The 27,585-nt window shown below is 41.5% G+C and overlaps 1 protein-coding gene and 1 non-coding gene across 7 annotated transcripts in view; one reads left to right on the top strand and one right to left on the bottom strand.

Moving 5' to 3' along the window:
• The window catches only part of BAG6 (BAG cochaperone 6), a 41,471-nt gene extending 18,223 nt beyond the window's left edge, over positions 1–23,248 (bottom strand). The window contains exons 1-14 of one of the 6 annotated variants that reach the window (XM_089514087.1): positions 22,986–23,248; positions 16,173–16,281; positions 14,684–14,801; positions 12,123–12,346; positions 10,027–10,080; positions 5,142–5,216; positions 4,762–4,937; positions 3,483–3,612; positions 2,668–2,865; positions 2,225–2,504; positions 1,136–1,222; positions 657–764; positions 387–499; positions 204–288 (exon numbers count right to left, since the gene is read on the bottom strand). In XM_089514087.1, coding sequence (XP_089370213.1) covers positions 204–288; positions 387–499; positions 657–764; positions 1,136–1,222; positions 2,225–2,504; positions 2,668–2,865; positions 3,483–3,612; positions 4,762–4,937; positions 5,142–5,216; positions 10,027–10,080; positions 12,123–12,346; positions 14,684–14,801; positions 16,173–16,250 — 1,726 coding nt within the window. In that variant the 5' untranslated portion in view covers positions 16,251–16,281; positions 22,986–23,248. The other 5 variants (XM_089514114.1, XM_089514105.1, XM_089514095.1 and 2 more) reach the window with 5 other exon arrangements.
• On the top strand, positions 5,639–5,796 carry LOC149320943 (U1 spliceosomal RNA). Its single transcript, XR_016279624.1, has one exon. It is a non-coding gene; the product is annotated as a U1 spliceosomal RNA (small nuclear RNA).
• Positions 23,249–27,585: the final 4,337 nt, after the last annotated feature.

Raw genomic sequence — 27,585 nt, 5'->3', positions numbered from 1 at the left:
AACAGAGGTTGGATGGGCATCTTTCAGGAAAGACTTAGTTGTGTCTTCCTTCGTGGCAAGGAGTTGGACTACATGGCCCTTGCAGTTCCTTCTAAGTTCTGGCCTCAATGAGATGACCCAAGTGATCCTCAGCACCACCTCAACCTCACAGAAGTGTCACCTAACACTTTGTGACTTTTCCCTCTTTGGATTTTATTACCTACCCACAATGACTGGCTGCATGAGGAGCTGCCCCACCAGGCCACTGATCATCTGGGCCAATGAAGCATTTCCACCCAGAGTGGGACCCTGCAAGGGAACAAGAGACAGATTCAAAAGAAATAATGTCCTACAGACTAGGAAAAGAGCTCCTGCCACACCCAATCTCCAGCAACTGTTCTCCCTACCCCTTGTCCTGGTGCCTGAGGCGACCCTGGGTGAGTGGGCCGCACAGAAGGCGTTGAGGGCCTGGCAATCACAACACGTGTCGGTGCTGACTGGAAGCTTGGGACTTGTTGGCCTAAGAAACAGGAAGAGCAGAAGGTGGTAAATCTGCACCCAGCACATTCAAAATCTGGGTGCTGAAAGTGAGCCAAGGAATCTACAGCCCCCTCTACAACATGTATACTTGCCCTGGATGTGTTCCAGATACAATCAGTGGCCTCCCCAGTTATTACCTGCAGCAGCTGAGGCGGCAGCTGACATGGCTTGCTGTGTGATCTGATGGGCCACAGCTTGCATGAACTCTGGTGGGAGGCTAGGAAGGGGCATGTGAGCACCACTACCTACAAAAAAGTAAAACCAAGAGGCCCATCAACAAACAGCCCACGGCCATGGTAGGTAGTGACATGGCCACACATGGCAGAAAGATGCATAATACAATGGGGACAAAATTACTCACAAAAAAAATATTTAGTTGAAACATGTGCACAGGACTATTGATGCTTTTCAAAAGATGTCTAAAAAAGGGCATATTTTTTTCTAAATGTATACAAAGATAGGTATGCATTTTCATTTGCAATTCAATACAGAATCAGGAGGGAATGAACTACAGGAGTTGAAACTGACAAATTTGCCAGTCCATAATGGTACTATACCCTAGTTATCTACCCAGAACACCCCCATGCCCACTTTAAGGTTCCCACTCATTCCTTACCCATTCCTTGAGGATGCCCAGCCGGCCCAGGAGTTCCTGATGATGGCACTCCACTAGAGCTACTCCCTCCCATCTGAGAACCAGAATCTAAGAAGGAGAGGAGGAAAAACAGCTTCGAATAAAAGAGGGCAATAGCTCAGAGGCAGAGACAAGGTTTTTCATGCAGAATATTCCACACTAAATCCCCGACCTCTCCAGGTGGAGCTAAGAAAGACTGCTCCCTGGAGTGGAGTCCATAAGAAATACTGGCAAATTCTGAGCAAGTCACATCCAGTATAATAAGGCAGCATCCACTATCCTCAAAGCTATATGGAACCTCTTCAATCAAAGCCAGTTCTATTGCACAAAAGCAAGTGCTGGAGGACAGAGAACAAATGGGAACCACAGGCTTCACACTACAGGTGGTGAGCTCCTGGAAATTGTCTAGTTGCTCAGGCATCAAGGATGCTGGGGAGAGCCCCTCCCAGATCCAGCAGGCCTGCATTTATGTTCTTGTCCTGACTGAGTGCTAAGCATTGATACCCTCAAAGCACTCAGAGAATTTCTTATGCTCTTTCATCTCACACAGTTTCAGTCTACTCAATAATAAACCCAGACTGCAGTTCAGTATTCACAGCCCACTTTACAGATCACAGAGTTACAAGAGACTACAAAAGCCAGCCAGTTCAACATCATCATGCAAGATTCTGCAAGAACTGAGAACAGCTTGCCTAACACCAACTTAGCAGATTCATGCTGAGGTGAAACCAGAACTTGAAATTTCTATGCTAACATTCAGCACCTTTGGGAGGGGTTAATGGCCCATGGCAATTTTTACAGCCAGGGCATTCCCAACGTCTGGAAACATCACAAGGAGCCCTCAGCCCTTCTCCTTCAACCAGTATTCCATCCAGCCCCCTAGGCAACTAAGCAGTTCCAACCACCATCCCCACCCACCCTCACAAAGAAACAGCTGCTTCTTAAACCAATGCAGAAAGGTTGCCGGCATCTGCTAAGAGGTTAAACGTTTCTGTTCCATCACTCCAGCCCCCAAGTCCCACATATAGTGCCCCCCCCCCACAAGATACAGATGCCACAAAGTCTCCTCACCCTGTATATTCATGTGCATCATAACCACGGGCTCCACTGTCTGGTGTGAGATGCGGATCACACGTGGGTGGCCTGTCTGGGAGGCCTGCGTCTGAGTAGGAGTGACCCCTGGGGAGGAGGCAGCAGGGGGAGACCCCTCAGATGGACGGCCATCATCGGTAGGACTGGAAGTGGCCGGCTGAGCAGGAGGAGAGGTCTGGGAAGCTGTGGATGCTTCTGAGCTGCCCTGAGCAGTTCGAGAGCCATTACCCGTCATGGTGACTGTTGTTCCAACATTAATCTGAGGTGAGAGCAAGTCACAGGCTGGTGAGACAGAGCTGGACCCCTTTAGCTTTCTTCCTCACTGACCAAACTATTGCAGGCTGGAAATCTATAGCCACAACCTGATCCAGGTTTCTGCTTAAGAAAGGATGCCACACCACACCAAAGTATCTGGCACTTACCTGGATAGGGATGGCAGCCTGCTGCAGCACCATAGGGGCTGTGTAGTGGGACATGGGCCGCACCACATGGAGGTGGCGGGGGGCATTACATGAGAGGTTGCAGCGAAGGTCAGAGAGCGCCACAAAGGTGTTACCTAGGAGGCGCAGAGACTCCCCCACAAGGTTGATAATTCGCTGGTCTTCTTCACGGCCTTCAGTCTGATAGAAAGGGAAACAGAATAAACTGACACAAAAGATATTCCCTAGCAAGACTTCTTCAACCCCATCAAACCCCCAAATTTCCACCCATTCTGGAGTGAATCCTGCATCTAATGTTGCTAAAATGTTATTTTAGTGAGAGTTTGCACATTTTACTATTAAGTACTGTAGGAGTAGAACAGGGAGCTTACTAAAGGAACTACTTGCAACCTAAGAGATACAACAAAAAAGAGAAGGGATCAGAGACAAAGCGAGTCCAGCACTCATGTTAAAATGACCAAGGCATTTGGGACTCATAAATGGACTGGGAGTGCCTAACACTGAAGCACTGGTGAAGCTAAACTAGTGTGGACCTAACTAGTTTTTGAATAGGAAACTACTGGGGGGTCTATTTAAGAATAAGTTCTAAAATATTTACTTAATAAATATAGATGTATGTATTGACTATAAGTCAATCTCATATCTCTCCTAGACCAAACTGCATTGGTATCTAGAAGAGGCAACCCCATGACAGATGGGCCTCTCCAGGCAGCTGGAGAGGACCTGGTTATTCCAAATCTACTTATCACTTCCATGCCAACAGCTGAAAGATGATACCAGGATGAGTATCCCCTTACATTGTTGTTGTAGTCTGCAGTGCCAGCAGTCCCTAGGATCTCCTCATATCTTTGCAGGAAGGGCTGGAGCCGGCTCTCCACTCCACGGAGTTCCCCCAGTATCTCCACGTACTCACTTGGTGAGGGGTGACTGTGAGAGAAGACAAAGACAGGAGAGAAAGAAGGTCTCTTAGCCCTCACTTTGACTCCAGTGCTTCCTTTCACTGCCTCCTTTTTGGATCCTCCACTCAGACAGAGAGCGTAGAAACACTACTTTTGCACTACAAAATTCCCCAACCAGCATGGTAAATGGGAATCTCAGTCCAAGGAAGGAACTATTAATCTGGTTCCCAGCCCTCCCAAGAAAAGTTACCCAGGCTGCAAGCATACCATATTTTCTGGCATATAAGACGACTGGGCGTAAAAGATGACCCTCAACTTTTTCAGTAAAAATACAGTTTGGGATATACTTGACGTATAAGACTACCCCTCTTTCTGTGAAGCCAGCAGCCGGCCATGCGCATGCACACAGGCTCCAATAGGCCTCTAGAGGCCTGTGAAGCTGGTGGCTGGCTGTGCGCACACGCGCAAGCTTCAAGAGGCCTCCGGAGGCCTGTGAAGCTGGCAGCCATGCGCAGGCTTCAAGGGGCTGTTGGAGGCCTGAAAGGTGGGAGGAGGCCGGCAGCGGACGCGCTGGGCCATGGAACAGGCTAGGTAAGTGTGTCGGGCTGCAGGGCTCTCTTGTGGCCTCTGTGGCCGGGGCTTAACCCAGCATATAAGACAACCCCCGACTTTTGACACAGTTTTAGAGGGTTAAAAAGTTGTCTTATGCACCAGAAAATACAGTAATAAATAAATAATAAACCTCTGTTAACTTAGAATAACTGCCACCTGTAAGTCACTTCATGAAAACTTACCCAAACAAAATCAAGCATCACTGAGGTTTGGTTTATGTCTAAGCTTGGAAACCTAAGTATCACTTGAAACATGTTTAAATTTGAGATTATGTGTCCATTGCCTCCACTGGCCATGCTCCCTGGGTATTTCTGAGAGTAGCAATCCCCAAAAGTAACTTTTCAAGTTCAGCTCATACACTACTCTTTTCACATTTGCCCCCTCTTTAGTGCTCCCATCATTCCATGACACCCCACAGGGGTTCAACACCTCACACCTCCACCTTACTTGTCTAGACAGAGCCACAGCCATTGTGACCTCGAACTAGGAAGAAGACACTGGTCTTGGAAATCAGCTGCTAGGCTGGTGCCAACTCAGCTCTCTCCCCATAGTATTGTGAGCTTACTTGGGTGCAGCAGGTTCAGATGCAGGGGGCGGTTCAGTCCCAGATGGGGGAGTCTCCTCTGCCACAGTGGGCTCACTGGGTGGCTCGGATTCAGCCCCTTCCATTGGCTCCTGTTCAGTGGGGCTGGTGGACGGCATTTCCTCTGACCCTGATGGGGCCTGGCTGTTGGTACGACCCTAAAGAAAAGGATGGGCATAAAACCTTCAAATCCTACAGCAGATTTCTGATCCACTTCTATCCGCCAGTTTGGCAAAGTTATCATGTTCAGCTGCAGAACCAAGACTCTGGCCATGTTGTCGGGGAGGGGGGATTGAAAACTAATTTTTCCAAGCTTTGTTTTATATCCAAGTTCAACAACACAAAGAAAGAGTTTCACCCACCTCTAGCCGGTTCAGGATGCCCTGGATGTCCCGTAACATATGCTGGGCCATCACAAGACGGACACGAGGCTCGCTCTATAACAGCAGGATAAGAGATACTGAAGATCAAACCAAAGGGACCATCTTGCCAGAACCAGAATCCCCCCACATTCACAACAAACCTTAGGCAACACCAATGAGCCTACAAGGCCTGCCTCCCTCCATGACCCTACAAGGCGTTCTTCAGGACCAATCCCCAGCCCTCCCCTTTCCTCAAAGGACCACGTAAAAAATAGGGATCTAAACTAAGCATCTCCAGCTCTCCACCAGTAGTCAGACAGAATCCACTCAGTCCAAGTCACGTTAATCCATGACTCTTCTCCTCCCCCATAAAAAATCCTTCAGAGAATTCCTTTACAGATAGAGATGCCTTCTACCACATCTGGGTCCTTGGTATGGGGGACAGCCTCTCATCAACTGCTACTTGTCACCCATCCTAGGGATTGAACCTGTGCCCTCTGCATGCAGGAGAGACACCATGATCACAAAGGTGGTTTTCCCAGGGTGAGGCTCATCCATTGCACTCTGGGTGTGCTGACCCCTGCGATTTCCCCAAATGCGGAAATCTCAACTGCATAATTTGTGGTAGTTTAATATTGTGCTATATAAATTTTAATGATCTGTATTTTTAACATGTTATATTTTAATTTGTTACTGTTTTAATTTCTAAAATTGTTTAATTAGTTTTTATATTTTATATCGATATATTTTAAGATTGTTGTACTGTTTTAAAATTGTATTGTTTTATATTTGTTGTTTGCTGCCTTGAGTACTGGGAGAAAGGCAGAATATAAGAAAACAATAGTAGTAGTAGTAGTAGTAGTAGTAGTAGTAATACCACTGAACCATAGAATCTTTCTTAAACAAACACTAAATCCCACCAAGCCATCTTGAAAAAATTACTTTTGGAGATTACAATTTCTAAGATTTGCCAGCCAACATAGCAAGTGGCTAGGAGATTCCACAACTTGTCATCTAAAAAAGTAGCTTTTCTAGTCTCTTTATTCCTATTCACATACCATCCAATTCCACAGACAGTGGAAGGTGGTAGAAAAAGCAAGTGGGGAGAGCCTTCTCTGATGTAGTGATCCAAAACCCTCCTCTAGAGCAGGGGTTTCTAATCTGGGTTGCCCACGCCCTGCAGGGGGGCATGAGACAGAATTTCAGGGGTTGCGCAAAGAGTACCTTGTGTCCTTGAGTGCTGAGTCACAAGTCATCACTCAATTTTTTCTGAATACGCAATTTAGATTTGCATTTTATGCACTGAGTTAAAAGTTTATTTGTTTGAATGTCTTCACCCTCAGTATTGCATGTGGCTCAATATGTGGTTCAAAAATGAGAAATTAAACTTCTTCATCTTCAAATGTGGTATTTTGTAGAAAGTGCAAACATCAATCCAATATTTCTTAGGGGTGTGGGGCATAGAAAGGGGTTAGGAACCACTGCTCTAGCAAGGACCTACAAAACTATACTCCAAGGTCTTTATCAGCCTTTTATTTTTAAACAGTTCAACTTGGGAGATGAAAATACTGTTTCCTACAACAAAGTATTCCATGACTACTCATGCTTTGTTTCCTCCATTTTTAAAACCAGAGTTTCACGTAGAAACCTCACACTGCCTTTTCAGTTCTGTTTTATAAAGTAGGCCCTTGGGATCCACTGGTGTTTGGTTCCAGAATCCCCTGTGGAAACCAAAATCCATGGATGCTTAAGTCTTATTAAATACAATGGCATAGTAAAACAGTACACCTTATATAAAATGGCAAAATCAAAGTTTGCTTTTTGGAATTTATATATTTTTGAATATTTTCAGACTTTGGATGAATGACTCCACGGACATGAAGAGGCAACTGTACAGATTTTTAATGCACATTTATCTAGATTAGTCTGAAAATATTTTCTGTTTCAGAATGAGTGACATGTTTTCTAAGGTAATGTTTTATTCACTCAAAATGCTAAGGATTATATATGTTTAATATGTAATGAGAAAGATAAAAAATGGCTGTGCATATTACAGACCTACACAACACTCAAATCCCAAAGGGCTTTTGCACCTTGTGAGGTAGGTGGCTATCTTCATGAGAGGAGCATGTGGGGCAAGACTCATTACTAATGAAAATAAAGCATTAAAGAAAAAGTTCAATATTTCCAACTATTGAGTTGATGTCCAAATATGCTGCTAGCTTAGTTCTTAAAATTATGATTGCATGAGACCATTTCTCTCAAAATATTCCCACTGTATCGAATACAAATAATTTATTACGGCACATGGCCATGCTGGCCCACTGTATCACAAAGTTGGAAGGGGCTCTTCTGCTCTCTCTTCATTATAAAATTATGTTCATTATAAAGTATGTGGCATCTGCTTTCCTTCATTCTCCTTTTTGGATGGTGACATTCAGAGCTGGGTTTTTACAATGCTGTGGCTTTTCTTTATTTTCAAATTTTATAAATTCCAAAGATTACAGTTTTAGCTCATACATTACAAATGATGCATTTCATGTTGCTAAAGTGGTGAAATAAGTCTGGGCTTGATTTCAAAGTGAGCCCTGCAGGTATTTCAGTTTTTCCCGAAATTTTCAAAAGGGATATCTTTTTTCCCGTGGCTTCAAAGATTTCAAGAAATGGTACATCTCTATGTATTGTATCTCTAGCTAGAATAAGTGGATGCATACACTTCGGACACCATCCTTTGGAATACTCTTAATGCAAATTTTGCCAAATAAACAGGAAAGGAAGGGGCAGCTGGGCACTCAGGTTTGTGCTTGACATGCCCTTTGCTTTTCAATGGATCCTAAACAAGAAAACCTCCTGATGAAGCTTTTGGAAGGTCTGCTATGACTCCTTTTGACAACTCAGTTGTCAAATGGGAATCTGAACTTCAAAGATTCCTTTGCCTACATGTCATATGACAGTTACACTTCTGTGAAACCCTTTCCTTCCTGTAGTAAATGTGCAGAATTGCCAGTGTCTCTTTATAAAAATTCTGCTACTTAAAAATGAATAGGATCACAGAATCATAGAGTTGGAAGAGACCGCTAGGGCCATCCAGTCCAGCTCTGATCATCTGCATCCTTTCCATAGGGAAAGCTTTTTTAAGGAGTTAAAAGCAAAGCATGTGATGTATGTCTTTCTTTTAAAAGGGGAAAGCTTCCTGAATATTCCAAGACTACCATTTGTAATAACCCAGTGTACAATGGCCCTTAAAACTAACACATGTGACAGGTCTTTCTCAGTGATAGCACCCCTGCAGTGGAACCTCTTGCACTAAAAAGCAGTTGTCTCCATGCTTTTCCTTTCACATGTCAGTGATATACGGTAATTGTACAAACATTCAGAGAATAATCAAGTTGTTTCAGAATTCTTTAGCTTCTTTCCTACCAACACAGGCAGAGAGACGCCCCCATAGTAAACACTGGGCCCCCACACTCAATACTTTGCATGTGGCAACTGTCACCAGCAAAACCAGACTTCTGTCTACACAATGAGATCTCGTGGGCCTCATTAAGCAAGTGGCGACAGTGTCAAACCATTTGTACTATAGTCTGTTGCACAAACAGGATCCAGGCCACTGTACTTTAACAAGCACTTTAATTAATGATTTTAGATATTTGTAACTTTAAATATAGAACTTGTAGTCTTAGTTTTGTGACTTTAGATCTGTTTGTTATTGTTGGTTGTGTTTTTGAATAGACTTTAGCCACCCCAAGCTCTGATGATGAAGAGTGGCACACAATTTAAATAAATCGTCACCATTAGGTGTCTGGCATTTTTCCTTCAGTAGCCCTCACAGATACTGGACAAAGGAGGGAACTAACTGTATTCTGGGCTGGCAGGCTTGCCTGCACATTCCAGTATCTCCAACCACACCTTTCATTAGTCTTCTCCATCATTTGCTTATTAGGGGGCAGACACACGGAACCAGTACCCATTCACCCCAACTAAACCAAATTGAGGTGAACTACCAATCACTGGCCTGTGCCACCACAAGGGATAATTGGGTGCATTTGTTCCCTGCTGCTTCCTCCTGAATTTATGATCCTATTTGGTGAGGGCATCATGAAAATCTAGGCCACATCAATTCACATGGCTGGGAGAGGGAGAGTGCAAGCTCACTCTAGAAAAGGGTAATGAGGCAAGGTGCCTGATCCTAAATGAAACTGGAGAAATTGCATGTGACTATATGTGTGTGAGAGACACAGAGAAACCTAACTCAGCTGCTCCTACAGCACTGGGGAAGAAAAAAGTTCTGCCACATACTAGCAAGTGACCCCTTTGTGATATGTACTGTCTCATGGAAGTTTTCACTTAAAATAGTTCGTGACATATTTTGGAAATATGTGACTGGAGTGTAATAAAAGGAGCACTGAACTGTTGTTTGGCCAAAGAACCTGTCCCACCCAAAAACACAGACTCTGCAGGAGAACAACAGTTTAAGATACCCTGAATATTTGGACAGGCATCCCTCTGAAGATCTGTTGAATGTATCATCCCCATCATAGCTGAGAATATTACTTTTCTGGATGACAGTGACTAGAATTGTCTAGTGAGAATACCTAGTGACCATGGTGACAAGGGGGCATGCAGCATTTTCATCCAAAAAAATAATCTTACAATACTTGTTGAGTCGTTCTTTTCATATATTCAACCTCCACCCCAAAAATATGTCAAGCATTACTGAAATGTATGCATGTGCGTGCGCATATATATATATATATATATATATATATATATATATATATATATATGAGAGACCTATGGCCCCTCAGTTTCTTTCAGAACAGCTAAAGCACACACACACACTTCCTTAACCCAATCACTTCCAGCTTTTCTGCCCCACTTGTACCTGTATGGGAGCCTGGTCCATATTTATATGAACGTCCACAGACGATCCATCGCTCTTTGGAAAGCAGGGGAGAGAAAAGGAAGAGATATGGGGAAAAATTAAAAGGAAATAAAAAGAAAATGGGAAAGCAGGAGATGAAGGAGAAAAGAGAAATAACAAAATGGAGCAGAAAGAAAGACACTCAGGAGATCTATCAGGGGTTCCACTGTCTCTTGTCTCTTCTGACATTATCCAGCACTTGCAAGATACTAGATCTAAGAGAAAATAACACCTGGACTTGTGCTGGAGTTTTCTCTTTGTATAATTCTCACTTGGTTAAGATGTATTATTAAACTTTACTATTACTGGATGCCTTAAAAAGAGAAAAATGCACTGTCCACAAAAGCCAAATTCTGCATGCAGAAGGCAGAAACAGGAGTCGTATGAACAAAACAATTTTATATTGTTTGGCCTTGCTAGGTACTGAACAGGCAACACACATAAACCCAATATAAAAACACTGCCACTTTACTCAGCCAACCTTTGGGCTGCTGAGAGTTTAGAGGTATTATGTGCATATATTTTGAGGCTAACAGCATAGATATATGGATAAAAAACTTGTTTTTTTTTTTAAAAAAGCTGGAATTCAGTGAAATGTGAACCCAGATTCACTGTGCTCCTATGGAACCAAGCCATATATAAGCCCTGCTACTCTTATCCAGATGTAGGATTATGGAGAGGTGCAATTTCAGATTTGATCCCATTAACTCATTTCAGACCATGATTCTAGGGTCTTTCTTATTTTGATTTTTTTCATGCCTAAAACATATCCTTTTAAATGTGTATTTTGTTAAGTGGGCTGGCATACTGAGACTGCAATCTAATATATATGCGCTGGGAAATGAACACAATAGAACTCAATCGGTTTTATTTCTGAGCAATACTGTACAGGACTGTGAGCACAGAAGACACACTTAAGGAGACTGACAATCATCATTCAAATCATATTAGAAAGCCTGCTGCATATACTCATATATAAATCTAAAAAAATTAGTCAAAAATTGACCCAAAAACCCTAAATTGACCTGGGTCAATGTAAATATTGTACTTTAACTCTTATTTAAAAAAGGAACCATCTCCTGGTGAAAGGCAAAAGTGTAATCTGTCCTGGAAGCATTGACCTCCCCCTCTCTATTCTCTCATCTGTCCAGCTTTTAGTATGAGCACAAAGATGCCTGCTAGAATTTTTGAAGTTTTTTGGTATTGTTTTCCTTTCCTTCATCCATTAAATCCATGGTTCATATCCCTAAGTTTTACCCTCAACGTATCCATGGGTCATATCAAAATCTATAATTTTGGCCCCAAAACTTGTTCTTGACTTATAAAGTCGACTTATAGTTGAGTATATACAGTATATGAGAGGCAACCTTGAATTACTTTGCTCACCTCCCACCACATTACCACCACCCCAAACAATATCTGACCACCCCTGAGAACCAGCTACGACAAGCAGGCTGCTAGTGTGATCTAATCAGTCAAGAAAGAGAAATCAGTACCAAATGATCCCCCGGAAATGTACAACTGGGGCTGCCACTCCTTATTCTAGATTCCTAGACACAGACATTTAGGTATCCCAAGTAGAAGGAGAAAAGGCAGATGTGGCTGCTTTGACCTGCCCTCTGCCTGGCATGACCCCCAGCCTTCCTTTGCCCTCTATTTGACACACCTAGAAGCCTGCCCAACACAGCAGGTGAGGAAGTGGGTGGACAAAAATGCACCAGGTAGGGTGATGCCTTCATTATGACTATACTAATGTTTAAGAAGGGCACATCTGGGGTTAGAGGCACCCTTGATGTCAAGAGTGGTGCAGGAGTTTGCCCTGCATGGGTGCAGAAGAGAAGTGCACCACTAAAAACCCTTCCACTCCCACTCCTGGAAATGTGGTCCAAAAAATGTAACCATTCAAGCTCTGCCTCACTTCCACTCCTAAATTTGCAGAGCATAAGAATAGGAAACGCCTTCTCTTTCTGTGGGAGGGGTGCTTCTTAAAGCAATTCTGGGGAGACACACAACTCCCCCTTCCCGTGCAGTGCAGCACCTTTCTGACTAAAACTCACTTGCGTGGGTGGCTGCGGGTCCATAATGCTTACTGGTAAGTTGAAGGTTCCCACCATGACGTAGCTGTTGGCATTGCGATCGTGGACAGTGGAGCCTGTCCCTCGGGGGCCGGCACCATTGTGAGGGATAGAGGATGAGCCAGCTCCAGATGGACCTCCTGAAGAAGGCGACTGTGTCTGGGGAGGTGCGCGTTCCACCAAGTGAATGACTTTGCCTCCAACATCTGCCCACAAAATCAGAGAGCATTTGTGTGTGAAGATTTTTTTTCAATTCAAAATCATTTCCCTCTCATAACAATCCAGAAATGGATGTCCAAGAGTGACAAGTCTAAAACTAGTCAATAAACCTTTTGCTTATGCAGGAATTTCAACCTTGATCTCCCTAGCACCCAAGCCTGCAACACTATGGCTGCAATTTTGTATTCATATCACTGGGAACAAAAGATTATATTCTTTAGAATAAGATGCTCAAAAATCAACCCATCCCCTACAGCTAGGATAACCAGTATCCATCTGTCTTAGAGACTCTGGAAACTGTAACTGAGAGAACTCAAAGTAGGAAAAATACGTAATATGAGAAATGCATTGAAGGGAAAAGAGGAGCTAACCCCAGCTGGAACATATCCCCATTTTCTTTCCCCTTCCCTTTCGTTCTCTTCTACATGCAGTTCACACCAACCATTTCTTCCTCCTTTCAGTCATCTCCCCCCCTAATGTTAAACAGTAGCAGTGCAAGACTTGCAGCTAGGAAGTTCTGGATGGGACACAAAGGGCCAGAGAACAGCCCTTTTGCCCCATCCAAATAGAAACAGATAAGCATGTAAGCCACAGTTACATGTAAGTATTAATCACTACCAGGACATTTCAGCCACCGGGTTGTATTGCATTTTAATTTTGAAATCGTAGTGAGCTCAGGCTGCATTTGCACTGCAGAAATAATGCAGTTTGATAGTACTTTAGCTGCCAGAGCTTAGTGCTATGGAATTCTGGGATTTGTACTTTGGTAGGATACCAAAGCTCTCTAACAGAGAAGGCTAATGTGAAGTTGGAAAGCTTTCACAGCTGGCATCCATACTTTTTTGTGGGTTTTTCGGGCTATGTAGCTATGTTATAGAAGAGTTTATTCCTGATGTTTCGCCGGCATCTGTGGCTAGCATCTTCTCTGAAACATCAGGAATAAACTCTTCTAGAACATGACCACATAGCTCGAAAACCCCACAAAAAATTAAAGGCTATATATCTCACAAAACTACAAATCCCAGAATTCCATATCACTGAGCAGTGGCAGTTAACACAAAGCCAATCTGCTTTATTCCTGCAGTTCAGACAAGGTCTGAGAGGCATACTTCACATTAAACCCTCAGAAAATGTATCATAAACAAAAAAGTGGCGGAGGAGATGATTAAGCCTTTCCCCTGCCAGCCATCCTGTGTTCAAAATCACTCACTCTGAAGCTGTCCTCCCACCACCACTACCAAGTTCTAGATGTATGTTTCCGAAAAAAGTGTGTGTAGAACCATGCTAGTTTTTTTTTAATCACACCGAAAGAAGAAGGACATTACTGACTACATTACTGAAAATTCTCATCTTTTAAGTCTTGCCCAAAACTTCTTCTGCCTTACAGCTGCAAAGTCAGAAGCTGGTACTACAATAGAAGGGAAGGAAGGCAACAAGGCAGCAATAGCAAGTACATTTCTATACCACTTATCAGTGCACTTAAGCACTCCCTAAGCAGTTTACAAAGTGTAAGCTAATTGCCCCCAACAAGCTGGGTACTGATTTTAGCGACCTTGGAAGGATGCAAGCCTGAGTCGAGCTTGAGCCCTTTCACTGGTATTTAACCTTATGGCTGCAGTACAGGCATTTAACCACTGTGTCACCAGGGCTCTTGCTATTCCCCTGCAATTTGCACCAGATGAGGCATTGCTGTTCCTCTGCTTCCATCTGCAGCAAACTGCAGAAGGATGGAAAAGAAATCTCTCTTATGCCAATAACCTCTCGCCTTCAACAGCCATTTAGCAATGACACAGCACCACCACCACAATGGGGCTTGCCTGCTGTTAGGGAAGGAAGACAGGGAGCAAGACATGCATAGTGATTATGCTCCACATAGCCAATGTAAGACTTAGGCCACTGGCTCCCAAGGCCTCTTTCAGTGTGCTTGGTTTTACACACTGAACATGACCCCTATACAAAATTAGAGCTTAGAACAGTTACTTTTTTAGAATACAGCTACTGTAATTGGCCATGCTGACAGTGGTCAGATGATTCTGGAATCACCATTCAAAATGGTAACTTTTCCAAGCTCTGCAAACATCATGCACCTGAGCGACTGGCAGGTATGAACAACCACCAATATTATCCTGAAACATTAAAATTATGTAGTACTGACATTTAACTCTGACATTTCACTAGGGGAGCAGGGGAAGGATGAAGTATTTTGCAGTGTAATTCACAACTATAATTTCGCCTTCACCATAGAAGAATTCCTCAGGTCCTTCCCTGAGCTCTTCTTATCCCCCTCATCCAAACCCACAGACTCTTCTGGATACTCCACTCACTGTATTCTTTCAACTTCTTGTCATCTTGCAGGACTCTGCCTTGATAGATGAGACGCTGCTTCTCTGAGGGGATACTAACTGAATTGGCAATATGTTCCTTAAATTCCTTCACAGTGATCTGCAAAACAAAAGTAAAACTGAGAAGATCCAACAGGAAACTCCTTCCCTCTTCCATTCCCATAGGCTCATTTGTCACTTTTTGGGGCCACCTTCTATTTTACTGGCCTGAAGCATTATATAGTTGGCCCTTCTTATACACTGATTTTTTTATACACAGATTCAAGCATCCACGGTCTGAAAGTATTAAAAAAAAGTATAAATTTCAAATATCAAAGCTTGATTTTCCATTTTTTTTATAAGGGACACCATTTTGCTATGTTATTATATTTAATGGGACTTGATCATACACGGATTTTGCTACACGGGGAATCTTGGAACCAAACCCCAGCGTATAACAAGGGTCCACTGTATACCCAGTAGTGACTATGGCCTGTTACAGACAGCCAAAATAAAGCTGCTTCGAGTCACAGTGGAGGTATGGTGTTTCAATGATGCATGCGTCCTAAGAGTCTTTGAGATGGTACAGAAGACTACAAACCCACCAGACCACAGGATACATTGCTTGGATTTAAGAGAAGGCTCTCCATCACAATGCACGTAGTTATCTCTACTAGGACGTCCTTGTTCCCTTTGAAAAACTGTTTCTTGAATTATTCTTGTTAATGTCAATCTACATTTGCACCTTTTGCCTTTCTTTTTCGCCAGATCTCCTTCCCACCCAAGCATCTCTATAAATATCTGCCAACTTGGGCAATACTCTAGCTTGTGCTAAATAATGTTGGAAGATTTTTGCATTCTCTCTTCCCCTCCTTAGATAGATAGATTTTCCTGCATGCAAACCCTAACATCTCCCCTCTGCTAACATCCCTTTTGCTCCTACTGAATCACAAGGCAGTAACTTTGCAAACTGGTAGACAAAGCATGTGATTCAGGCCACTCCCCCTTCTGGGTAGTTCTCTATCACACACAAAGATTTTATCCTGCCCTGTTGGGTTTCCCATCCTCCTTCCCTCTCAACCTTCTTTGGAAAGATGGTGAGATAAGATGAGCTATTTATTAGCTAGATTAAGATATAGCCTCTATGCAATATGTAGATTCAAGCAATTAGTAAATTTTTCTTTAACCTGCAACTACTTGTGTTGTTTTTGAGTCAGTGTCAGTCCTTAGAGAAGTACTGTTGGGCAAGGACATTTCTGCTACTCTGATGATTTAAAGCTAGACCCTAATAGGCTTAGCTTTGAAATTTTGGTATTTAAATATTTTTGCTTCCTTAGCAAAAGCTGCAGCTTTAGGAAACTTGAACTGTCCAACAAATAAAACTCTTTGGTCTATAAGATACCAAAGATTCTCTGCAATGGTTTTTCATAACCACTATTCAGGTAGGGCGCTTTGCCATCTACCACTACAATTCCAATTTAAGATATCTTACCTCTTCCTCAACTGTGAATGTCCTTGTCTGAGAGTCCAAGGTTTTCACCATCACTTCGAGGTTTTCTGGCTCTGCCATGATGCCTTGTCAAATGCTGCCTTCAATCCTCCTGTGAGAAATGAGAAAACCAATAACCTTCATCAAAGTTGTGACAAGAGAATTCCCAGCAAACTTGAAGTCAACAAAAGTCAAAAGTCAACAAAATTTCTTTGCACAAACATATTTTGTTACATTATTCTGAGAAAGTTAGTCTATAACTGGACTGATCTTTGAAAAATTACTTTCTCATCAGCTATGTTTCTGTGTGATTAGTTCAGACCAATGTTAATGGAAGAGAAAAACACTGAAGGACAATGGAAAATAGATGAGAGATAGATAAACGAAGTATGCCATGGCCTGGGTCCATGCTCACCATTGCCTGTAGACACAACTGACACCAATTAAACAGAGATGAGAATCATGCTCCCTCCAGGTATTGGTGGACTACTAGTCCCAGCTCCCCTAGCCAGCACAGTCAATGGTGAGGAATGCTGGGACCTGAAGTCCAACGACACCTGCAGAACCACATGATTCCCACCTCTATATTAGGATGTCAAAGTAGGACTGAGAAACAGCTCACTCAACCATGAAGTTCATTACATCTCACCTTTACCCCCTCAAACACACACATGTGATCTTTCCCCACCTCCCTCCTAAATCTACCTCACAGTGAAGATGGTTTCGATGACAAAGTGGGGCAGGGGACGCCACATGTTTCCTCAAACACTTTCACAAAGATCACTAGCTTCATGTGACAGATGTCCCCTTGACTGAGTAAGGAGAATGTGACTCAAATCAAACAAAACTCTGTACACATCCAGCAGCCATATTACCATCCAGCAAACTGTTCTGTTTGATACAGATTATATATTTACCTTTCCTATTCTCCAAAAATTAGCAAGGTAGGCTCTTCAAAAAGTTTGGCTAAAGGATGGCTAACTCCCTAGAAAAACACCATGGCAGCACTGCCAACTGTTACCTCAGAAGCCAACAATCTCAAGGCAACATCAGAAACTGAAAGGGCAGAAGATAACAGCAGCTATATTGTAAACACTGGGTAATAACACTGCCTTTTAATTGTCATCCCACATGAGAAACTGGCATCACTGAAAATCATCAGACCCTCGTATCCAGAAAAGTTCCAACGTAAGAATTTGATTAAAAGATCTTTCATCTCTTCTCACCAATTAACAGTGCTACTGTTATTATTTTAAAACCAGTTACATCCCTTCTGATCCAGGGAGGGAAGCAAAAAGAAAGTAGAGCATCGTAACAGCCTAAAGATGAACTTGTTTATTGCGACATAACCTCTAACAGATTAGAGCCCATTATTGACACATGGGTAATGTACATACAGCTGGCAAACTGGCTGTTTATGTACACAAAATACTCATACAGGCATAGGGCGTCCGAAAGGCAAAATAATTATTAAAGGTAAGAGCAATACCCAGTAACATTTTAATGCGTTATTCTAAAACGCTGGTCTTCTGTTTCACTTAGGCACAGGGATCTCACAAGGCAGCTCCATGTATGCCATCTAATGATAAACCTTCCACACATCAGATGACCTGGGCTTTTAACGCAAAGCTTGGGAAAGTTACATTTTGGATTACAACTCCCAGAATCCCTCATAGTTGTGGCATGGAGAGAATTGTAGCACAAAAAAGTAGTATACTCAACTCTGCCCTATTCCCACAAAAGCCTATCCCACAAGACACATGTTCAACAGATGCCTTTCATTTGTCTCCCTCCACCTACAGGCCATATTGTATTTATTTAAAAGAAGGAGAGGTAATGATATATAATTCCCTACACATAAAAAACAGAAAACCCAAAAGGTTTTCCATCTGAAGACGGTGATGCTATGTGCTAGACGTAACCTAATTATATTCACGCTTGCTCTGGGAATGTGTTCTTGTGCTGTATGTTTCAGTAAAAACATACAGCACAGGAACAAAATATTACAGTGGGCTCTCAGTATCTGCTGCGGTTTGGTGCCAGGACCCCCCATGGATACCAAAATCTGTGGGTGCTCAAGTCCCATTAAATACAATGGCATAGTAAAATGGTGTCTTTTATATAAAATGGCAAAATTAAGGTTTCCTTTTTTGGAATTTTTAAAAAAATATTTTTCAAATTGTGGATGGTTGAATCCACGGATAAAGAATCCATAGATACAGAGGGCTGACTATACTTTCGTTCTACAACAATGTTGTACTATAATTGTTCCTATACATTACAAATTGTTTCTATACATAACATTAGAAAATTTGTTGTTGTTGTTGTTTTATTAAGGCTTATTGGACTACATTATAATGAAACAATTCCCAATTTCTTTCTTTGCCTTTTCTTTGTTCTTGTCCCTTCCCCTGACATCATACCTGTCCGTTTCACCATCATTTGCACACATTCCTTGTATACTTAAGGTGTTGGCATGTCCATCTAGTAGGATTTGTTTTTGTTCTTGTCACACACAAAATGTTTCTGCTTTTGCATGCAAAGTGAGATACACACATGCACCTTAGTAAAGGAATTTAAATGTCTCCCCATGTTGTAAAAATCTAAACTCCACAAACATAAGCCAATGAGTTTTATTATATTCTGTGGAGTTACCAAGGAAACACCTTCAAATACTACAATCTATACATACCTTGTAGAAAGCCCTCCAAAATGTAGTGGGATATTATATGGGGGGAAATGGATTGCAAATCTCTTTCTCTCATATTTCATTGAGGAAGTTATTGGCAGGCTAGCCTCCCATCCTTAAGGCCACAAAACAGCTTATACATCTCCCTACACTGTAGTCTAAAACCTCTGTAATGCTTGTTAAGTTTTGTTACCCAGAGATAATTCCAGCTAACCTCAGATGACCAGACAAGTGGCTGTTTATAGACTCATACAAAACATTTCCATGGTGCATTAAAGACACTCCCTGCTGTCAGTCCTAGACAGAACTGGGGGAAGGGAAGACTCATTTCAACTCCTAAACCCCCACTTCCCATTTTTGAGAAATACATTTCCAGTCCTTTCACTTTACAACTGATTAACCAACCAAGAAAGTACTGTATATACTCGACTATAAGTTGAGAAATTTATGCCCCAAAAATTGACCCTAAAATTTTGGGCAGACTTATATAAGGGTCAATACATCAGTAGTGCTTAGAAAAGTCCTAAAGCAAGCAAGCCTGATGCCCCAATCGCCACTGAACACCAATTCCTCCCCACTCAAGTCCATTTTGCAAGCCTTTGCTTCCTGTCGGAAAACCTCTCCATTTAAATCCACTTGCTTCTCTCTTTGCTCTGTTTTGCAAGCCTTTGCTTCCGATGGAGAAACCTCTCCATTTAAATCCACTTGCTTCTCTCTCTGGTCCCTTCTGCAAGACCTGGCTTCCTATAAAAAAAAAAAACCTTCTCCATTTAAAACTCTCTCTCCAGTCCATTTTGCAAGACCTGGCTTCCTCTGGAAACAACTCTCCATTTAAATCCACTTGCTTCCTTTGTCAATTTGATGTTAAAACCTCTCCTCCAGCACCTGGGGATTGGTTGGGAGAGGTCCAGAGAAGGAGAGACGGAAGTGGTATTTCCCTCTTTCTAACCTTCCTTATAGCCCCCTAAGTTTTACCCTCGATTTATCCATGGGTCATATGAAAATCCAGGATTTTGACCCTTAATCCTTCCCTCGACTTATACATGAGGCTGACTTGTACACGAGTATATACAGTAGTCAAAATGAGCAACATTATGAGTTCCCATAAAGAAGTATATAAGGCTCATCTTTCCACTTAAAACAATAATAAAACAGCAAACGACACTAGTTCCCATGCCACCTTTCCCACCAAAAATCCCCCATCTAATAAAAAAGAAAACTAAGGTTGTAAATAAACATATTCTCCCGGAAGTATATGGAAAAAAGGGGACTCACTACTGAGAAACCATGGCTAGGATCAGGGTTGTTCAGGCTCATCTCAGCCCGATACAGTGCTACTTTAAGGCAACCATTTTGGACAGATCACTTAGACGTATTACCAGCTCCTGTCTCCTTGGTCGCCTCTACCATTTATAAAGCCTGGGACACAACCTAACTACTTATTACCTCCTTCAACAGAGATTAGGTTATTAAATCCCTGCTCAGCCCTAAAGCTCATGGGCAGCTTTATGCAAGCCACAGCCTCCTGCGTTCCTGGAGAAGACTGAGATTTTCCTTACCATTTTTGCAGTGTTCTTTATTATCAGATTTATATGTCTCTCTTTTGTGAGGACTCAGGAGGAGTTTTTTTCTCTCCTCACAATATACAATGTCTCCCACGTTGTGGAAAGCTTAGCCCCACAAGCATAAGCTAATGAGTTTCATTTTAACCGTTACTCAGTAGTAAGGAAATAAATGCAGTAACATGAATTAAAATAGCATATTATTAAAAGAAATCTTAGCAGCTTGATTCTTTCCATGTCCAAAAACAAAGGCTGATCATAAGAAACTTCATCAAGCAACCGAAACAGATAGGCCTCCCAAACAATTTGTAAATATCAAACCTTGGACGGATCCTGTTTTGCCCTACAACTCATAATATTACAGCACAGTAATACACAGGGAAAGAGGAGCAGGAGGTATTCAAGCGGAAGGAGTGGAGGAACAAAGGCCATGGATACATAATTTATTTCCTTGTGTTCTGTGGCTTCGGGTCTTTTCCGACTTATGGTGACTCTAAAGCAAACCTATCGTGAGGTTTCCTTGGCAAGATTTATTCAGAGGGGGGTTGCCATTGCCATCCTCTGAGGCTGAGAGACTGTGACTTTGCCCAAGGTCACCCAGTGGGTTTTCATGGCTGAGCTGAAATTCAAACCCTGGTCTCCAGAGTCATAGTCCAACACTCAAACTACTACATCGCTTTGTCTATGCTATTCTGCAACATACATTATGTAATGTATTAATATAACCCACAACGACAACAAATTTCACTGATACCCAAGTATAGGCAGCTAGCTTCCCAGTTGAGCAGAGGAACTTAGAACCCAGAGTTTCCCAACAGGGCTAGCTATCTCCCCCAGACTCCCACCATTATAATTTGACATTAAATGTTGTTGTTGTTGTTGTTAAATGTTATTTATAATGATTATGAATTTGTCTGTTTTGCTATGGCTGGTGACCAGTCTCTCTCTTATTTTCTTTTATTCTTCTCAGCCCAACCCGGTTGCTAACTTATCTAGTTCAATCACATCAACTAACTAGTGAGTAAGATCCTAGAACACATACGCAAAACGTTTTCTTCGCCATTTACTTTCATTGCCAATTTTGTACAGTCAAGATTCCCTTAGCTTTCCATTTCCGTGTCAGCAGCAATCTTGCTGCAGAAACCACACACAACGAGATCCCCCAATATCCTTTCTCATCCTCTTTTGCCATCTTATTAGTCATGTTGTTGTTGTCATTGTGTGCCTTCAAGTTGTTTCCAACTTATGGCAACCCTAAGGCAAAGCGATCAAAGGGTTTTCTTGGCAAGATTTGTTCAGAGGAGGTTCTGCCTATGCCTTCCCCTGAAGCTGAGAGTGTGACTTGCTCAAGATCACTCAATAGGCTTCATGGTCAAGCTGGAGTCATAGTCCAACACGCAAACCACTACGCCCCACGCTGGCTCCCTTCCGCCTCTTATCTTACTTCACAGAATCAAAGAATTGGAAGAGACCGCAAGGGCCATACAGTCCAGCCCCATTCTGCCATGCAGGAACTCTCAATCAAAGCATCCCTGACAGATGGCCATCCAGCCTCTGTTTAAAGACCTCCAAGGAAGGAGATTCCACCACTCTCTGGGGGAGTTTGTTCCATTGTCGAACAGGAAGTTCCTCCTAATGTTGAGGAGGAATCTCTTTTTCTGGAGCTTGCATCCATCACTCTGGGTCCTAGTCTCTGGAGCAGCAGAAAACAGGCTTGCTCCCTTCTCAATATGACATCCCTTCAAGTATTTAAACAGGGCTATCATATCACCTCTTAACCTTCTCTTGTCCAGGCTAAACATCCCCAGCTCCCTGAGTTGTTCCTCGTAGGGCATGGTTTCCAGACCCTTCACCATTTTTGTCGCCCTCCTTTGGACACGCTCCAGTTTCTCAATGTCCTTTTTGAATTGTGGCGCCCAGAACTGGACACAATATTCCAGGTGAGACCTGACCAGAGCAGAATAGAGTGGCACTATTACTTCCCTTGATCTAGACACTATACTTCTATAGATGCAGCCTAAAATAGCATTGGCCTTTTTAGCTGCCGCATCTCACTGTTGCTCATGTTCCACTTGTGGCCTACTTGGACTCCTAGATCGCTTTCACACGTAGCCTAGCATCGCATTGCCCTGGCCTCCCTGTGTCTCTCCCAAGTCAGACCACTCCTGGCTCTCATAATCATCTTCAGGAAGGAAGTGTTGTGTCCTCATCTGACACACAGCCTTCAATATCCCTCTATGGGACACATTTCACACACTGGGCCTCCAGCGTCCATCCCTACCTGGCTTTCCCCGTCGAAGAGGAACCAATTCCAGCACAAACCCCCCTTACTTCCGGATTTGGGGGAGGGAACAAGGGACTTCCGGTCAAGCAAAACAGAAGGGGCCCCTGGCCGGAAGTAGGCCGCGCTCCCAAGAGATACAGGTCCCGCGAGACCCTCAGGGCTTCCACCTTCGGCCTGAGCGCCTTAATTCCCGCCGGAAAGCTCTGAGGGTTCCGTCCAGACAAAAAACCTCGGCCTCCTGCAGCAACGAAGACGCCGCTTCTGACACACCGGAAACTCACCCTGTGTCACTCTAACCTTTCTTATCTCTACGGCTCTATTCTCTCTCTCCAAAATGGCGGCACTTCCGGTTTTCTCGGCGGGGGCGACGGTAACAACAAGCGAAGGGAGGGGCGGGATAATTCCTTCAACGCCGATCCTTTTCCGGCTTCTTTTTCCCCACCTTCTCCTCCAAAATTAAAAAGCGGGCGGCGGAACCGAAAAGACCACCGCCCTCGCCCCCTTCTAGCGCCTTCCTTCCCCTTTATGCCGCCCGGTTCCCTGTCTAAGCGTAATACGCATGCGCGTCCATCTCGCTAAGGACCTCCGTTATTATTTATAGGTGTTTATATTAGTGCCTGCTCAGATTTTTGCCTAGAAATGTCAACCTCCACCGCAGTGTTTCCCTTTTGACTTTCTTTCTCCCGCTCAGAGGGTAACCAGTATACGATATAAAATATTTATGGAATCAAGACTAAGAGAACACAGTTAATAAAAGCCGCTAGTGGTTAAGGCGCTAAACGCCTGCGCGAAGGGGGCTTTTTCCTTTTTATGACGTCATTAGCAGCTTGGAGCCTGCGCATTGCTCACTTGACGCAGAGTAGGGTTGCCCCCTTGTGACGTCATTAAAGCGCCAGTCCGACTTAACACCTTGGCGCCTGCGCATTGCTCTCTTGAGGCAGAGTAGGGTCTTTTCCAACCTTTGTCCGCCATGTCACTTGAGGGCAAGTCGCCCGAGGCGAAGCAGAGGAGGGCTTTGTCCGCCATCTTTGTTTCGGTTGGAACGCCGCAAATTCAAAAGAAATGACCGTTACCTGTCCATCTTGGTTTATCCTGTATCCTAGCAACATGGAGCCACGTAGCAACGGCCCTGCGGTCTACTAGGAGGCAACCGTTGCGTTGCTTTCCAAGTGAACCGTTTGGGTTATTATAGCCTTTATACTGAAATATATAGATATACATATATCTAGACATGTATCTCTAAGCAGCACGTAAATACAGGCACATTTTGAACACATGGGATTTTAAAGACTAACAAGATTCTATTACTGTTTGTAACGCATTGTGTAATTAAATTACGTAATACGTTACAAATAGTAGTAGAATCTTGTTAGTCTTTACATAAATATCACATGACATTACATTAATATTATGCTACTATATTTATATATATATAAATATATTCTGTTAAACAATGTCTGTAGTGCTGCATGATTCCTAACCCTCTCTTAGGAATAACTAGCTCAGTATTCAAAGTGAAAGAACCTGAAAAAGAAAAACAAATCTGATACAGCTTTGGACATAGGATGGGTAAATTCTGAATAGTCTCCAGATTGGTTCATATATTAATGTATGTTATATATATATATATATATATATATTTGATCTGATTTGGAAAAGCGGTATATAAATAAACATTATTATTATTATTAATGTTATAAATTATATAATTATAATATACATTTTATAATATTTATATATTTGTATTTATATAATTATAAATTATATTTATATAATTATATAACTATTTATAATATATATTAATGTATATATAAATTATATTTATGTAATTGTATAATTATATTTATAATATATATTTTATATAATGTATATGTATTATAAAATATATTTTATATATATGTAACATACAGTATATCATTTATTATATAATATATATTTTATATCATGTATTATATATATAATATAGATACATATATCATGTATTATATATATAATATATATATATATGATGTATTATATATGTATATTATATCATGTATTATATATAATACATGATATATAATACATGATATATATATATTATAGCATGTATTATATATATGTATAATATATATATCATGTATTATATAATATATATATATCATGTTATATATATATATATATATATATATATATAATAGAATTATATGTTTGTTGTGTCAGTATGTCTAATTTTTTATTTTTTTTAAAGGAATGGAAATAAAGATTATTATTAAAAATAAATAAATAAAATCTCTATAATAGAAGCTGCAGTCATCAATACTCTTATAATGTTGCTGCTTGCTGCAGTGTAGACTGTGAGATATAAAAATCCACTTTCCAATTTGTTGAGCTAAAGACAAGAAGGACTTAAGAAAACAACCAAACAAATAATCAGGTGAAAGCACAATAAGCCATATTTATTAAAAATATAATCAATTCTGCAGAATAGGGTGCAATCAATCTATCAGCAAAATTAAGCAAAGAGAGAGATAGCACGGGTTTACACAGATTTTGCACCTTATTTATACAGTTCTTTATATCATCATTATTATCATCATATTTTTCATTGGCCAGATAAAGACATGTGATTAGTCTTAAGACCTCCTTTGCATGTATGTAACATCACCACCCATATCATACATCTCATGATCATTTAAATTAGTCATTATAGATTCATAGGTGTGTTCTAATATTCATAACCCCTTATTACGCATGGTCAGTCAGATTTTGGTGTGAACTTTAAGTCACCCTTTTATGAAAAAAAAGTATTCTTGTCAATTAGTGAGAATAAAACTCCCTTATCTGTTGATTTATTTCTCCCTATAACTTTGTCCTTGATGTGCAGGTGCAGACAACGGTTTCTTTCCTTTGAAACCCTTTTGTCTAATTTAATTGCTATATTTGTAATGCAAGTTTACTTTATTATTTATTTATTTATTTTCTAAACAAGACACTAGCCATCTTAATAGTCTTGATATAGCCAAAAGCAACTTATTCAGTCTATGTTTTATAAAATAACTAAACTCAACATATTCTAGAATCACAAAATCATAAAATAATAGGATTGAAAGGTATCCTAAAGGTCATCCAGTCCAACCCCATTCTTCTGTCATGCAGGAACTCTCAATCAAAACATCCCCATTGACCTATGGCCATCCAGCCTCTGTTTAAAGACCTCTAAGAAATGTTATCATGTTTATTTCTCAAAGATATAAACCCCCTTAATTCTTACAAAATAATCTATTTAATAGATAACAGTGTGTTATATATTTAATAACTTGAAGTCCAATATATTTTTATAAAGTGAGCATAATATAAAAAAACTTATCTAAAAACTATTTCTTTTACTAACTTTTTATAAAATTTCTCTTCAGAATAAGGGCTTCAGCTGAACTTTATTCAATCCTATTAGATATATTGATTATAATAGTGTACATGTATATATGTGGTTCCATACTATCTATATATGTAATCTAATTATAGCATATGATAATATAATCCTTTCTGCTCTAGTCATGTGTTTCTAACTTTCTTGTTAAATCCTATGTGTTTGATTCAAATCCATTTCTCTCATAGACACAGTGTGGGTAAAGCATAATAGCAAAGCCTGTAGTTCCCTCATAGTCTCATGGTGTGATTTTCTACAATGAAGACATGTTCACATTTAAAGGCCCAAAGTCAACAATCGTTTGCAAACTAGGGTTCGGCCTTATTGATGGTCAGGGTGAGGATAGTAAGAATGGGGACTGGCCTTATAGATATCATTGCAGCTGCCTGGGAGGTTGCTAGGATCTGTGGCTCCCTCCGCTCACTGTGTCATTTGAGCAACGTCGGCTGACTAAGAGAAAGTAAAATAAATGCTCAGTTCTTGTTTTTTTTAATGAAGTAACAACACCAAGTTGTGGGAACCTCAGTAATGTAAACATGACAAGCTGCTCTTTTCTGGAGGATAGGGGAATCCCTTGATCAAGGATAGCAATCTTTCCATACAGATTCAGGTCTGAAACCCACAGTATATTCAGGGTGGTCGTGATGGGAAATGATATCTCAGATCTCCACACACACACACAACTTATAGGGTGACTTGAGGTATTTATGTCTAAATATAAAGCCTGGCCTCTGCACTTCTTGTCATACATGGCTCTTAATCAATGGAAACTAATGTGCATATGATGAAGCAAGACTGTGCAGCAAAGCAGGGCAAATGGGTGTTACCTGCTTATCGCCACTTAAGCCCACTCATCCCTCTTCCCATTAGCTAAACTACTTTCACAACCTCTTCTGTCAATATGAACCGGCAACATTTAGGGCCATGCCAGGCCTATTTCACCACGAGGAAGCTGAAACAGTCAAAGATTTCCCATACTTTGGATCAATCATTGATCAGGATGGAGATTGCGGTCAAGGAATCGGAAGACTAGGATTCAGAAGAGCAGCCATGAAAGAACTAAACAACAAGATCCTGAGAAGTAAAGATATGCAACTACAGTTAGAATCGTTCGGTCTATTGTATTCCCCATTCCTATGTATGGATGTGAGTACTGGGCAGTGAAGAAAGCAGATGAGAGGAAAATCAACTCCTTTGATATCTGGTGCTAGAGAAGAGTGCTGAGGATGCCATGGACAGCCAAAAGGACAAACAAATGGGTCCTTGAACAGATCAAGACTAAACTCTCCCTGGAAGCCAGGATGATTAAATTGAGGCCTTTGGCCACATCATGAGAAGGCACAATTCATTAGAAAAGACAGCAATGCTAGCAACTGCAGAAGGCAGTAGAAAAAGAGGAAGACTACACACTAGATATGTAGACCCAATTAGGGAGGTTGAATACCAAGGAGTTTATCACACAAAGGAGATCC

The sequence above is a fragment of the Sceloporus occidentalis genome, unplaced genomic scaffold (genome assembly GCF_023333645.1).
Source record: "Sceloporus occidentalis isolate IW3139 unplaced genomic scaffold, rSceOcc1.0.p SCAF_1, whole genome shotgun sequence".
Taxonomy (NCBI): Eukaryota; Metazoa; Chordata; class Lepidosauria; order Squamata; family Phrynosomatidae; genus Sceloporus; species Sceloporus occidentalis.
Note: the sequence above shows the minus strand (reverse complement) of the source record. Positions and strands in the feature narration are given on the sequence as shown.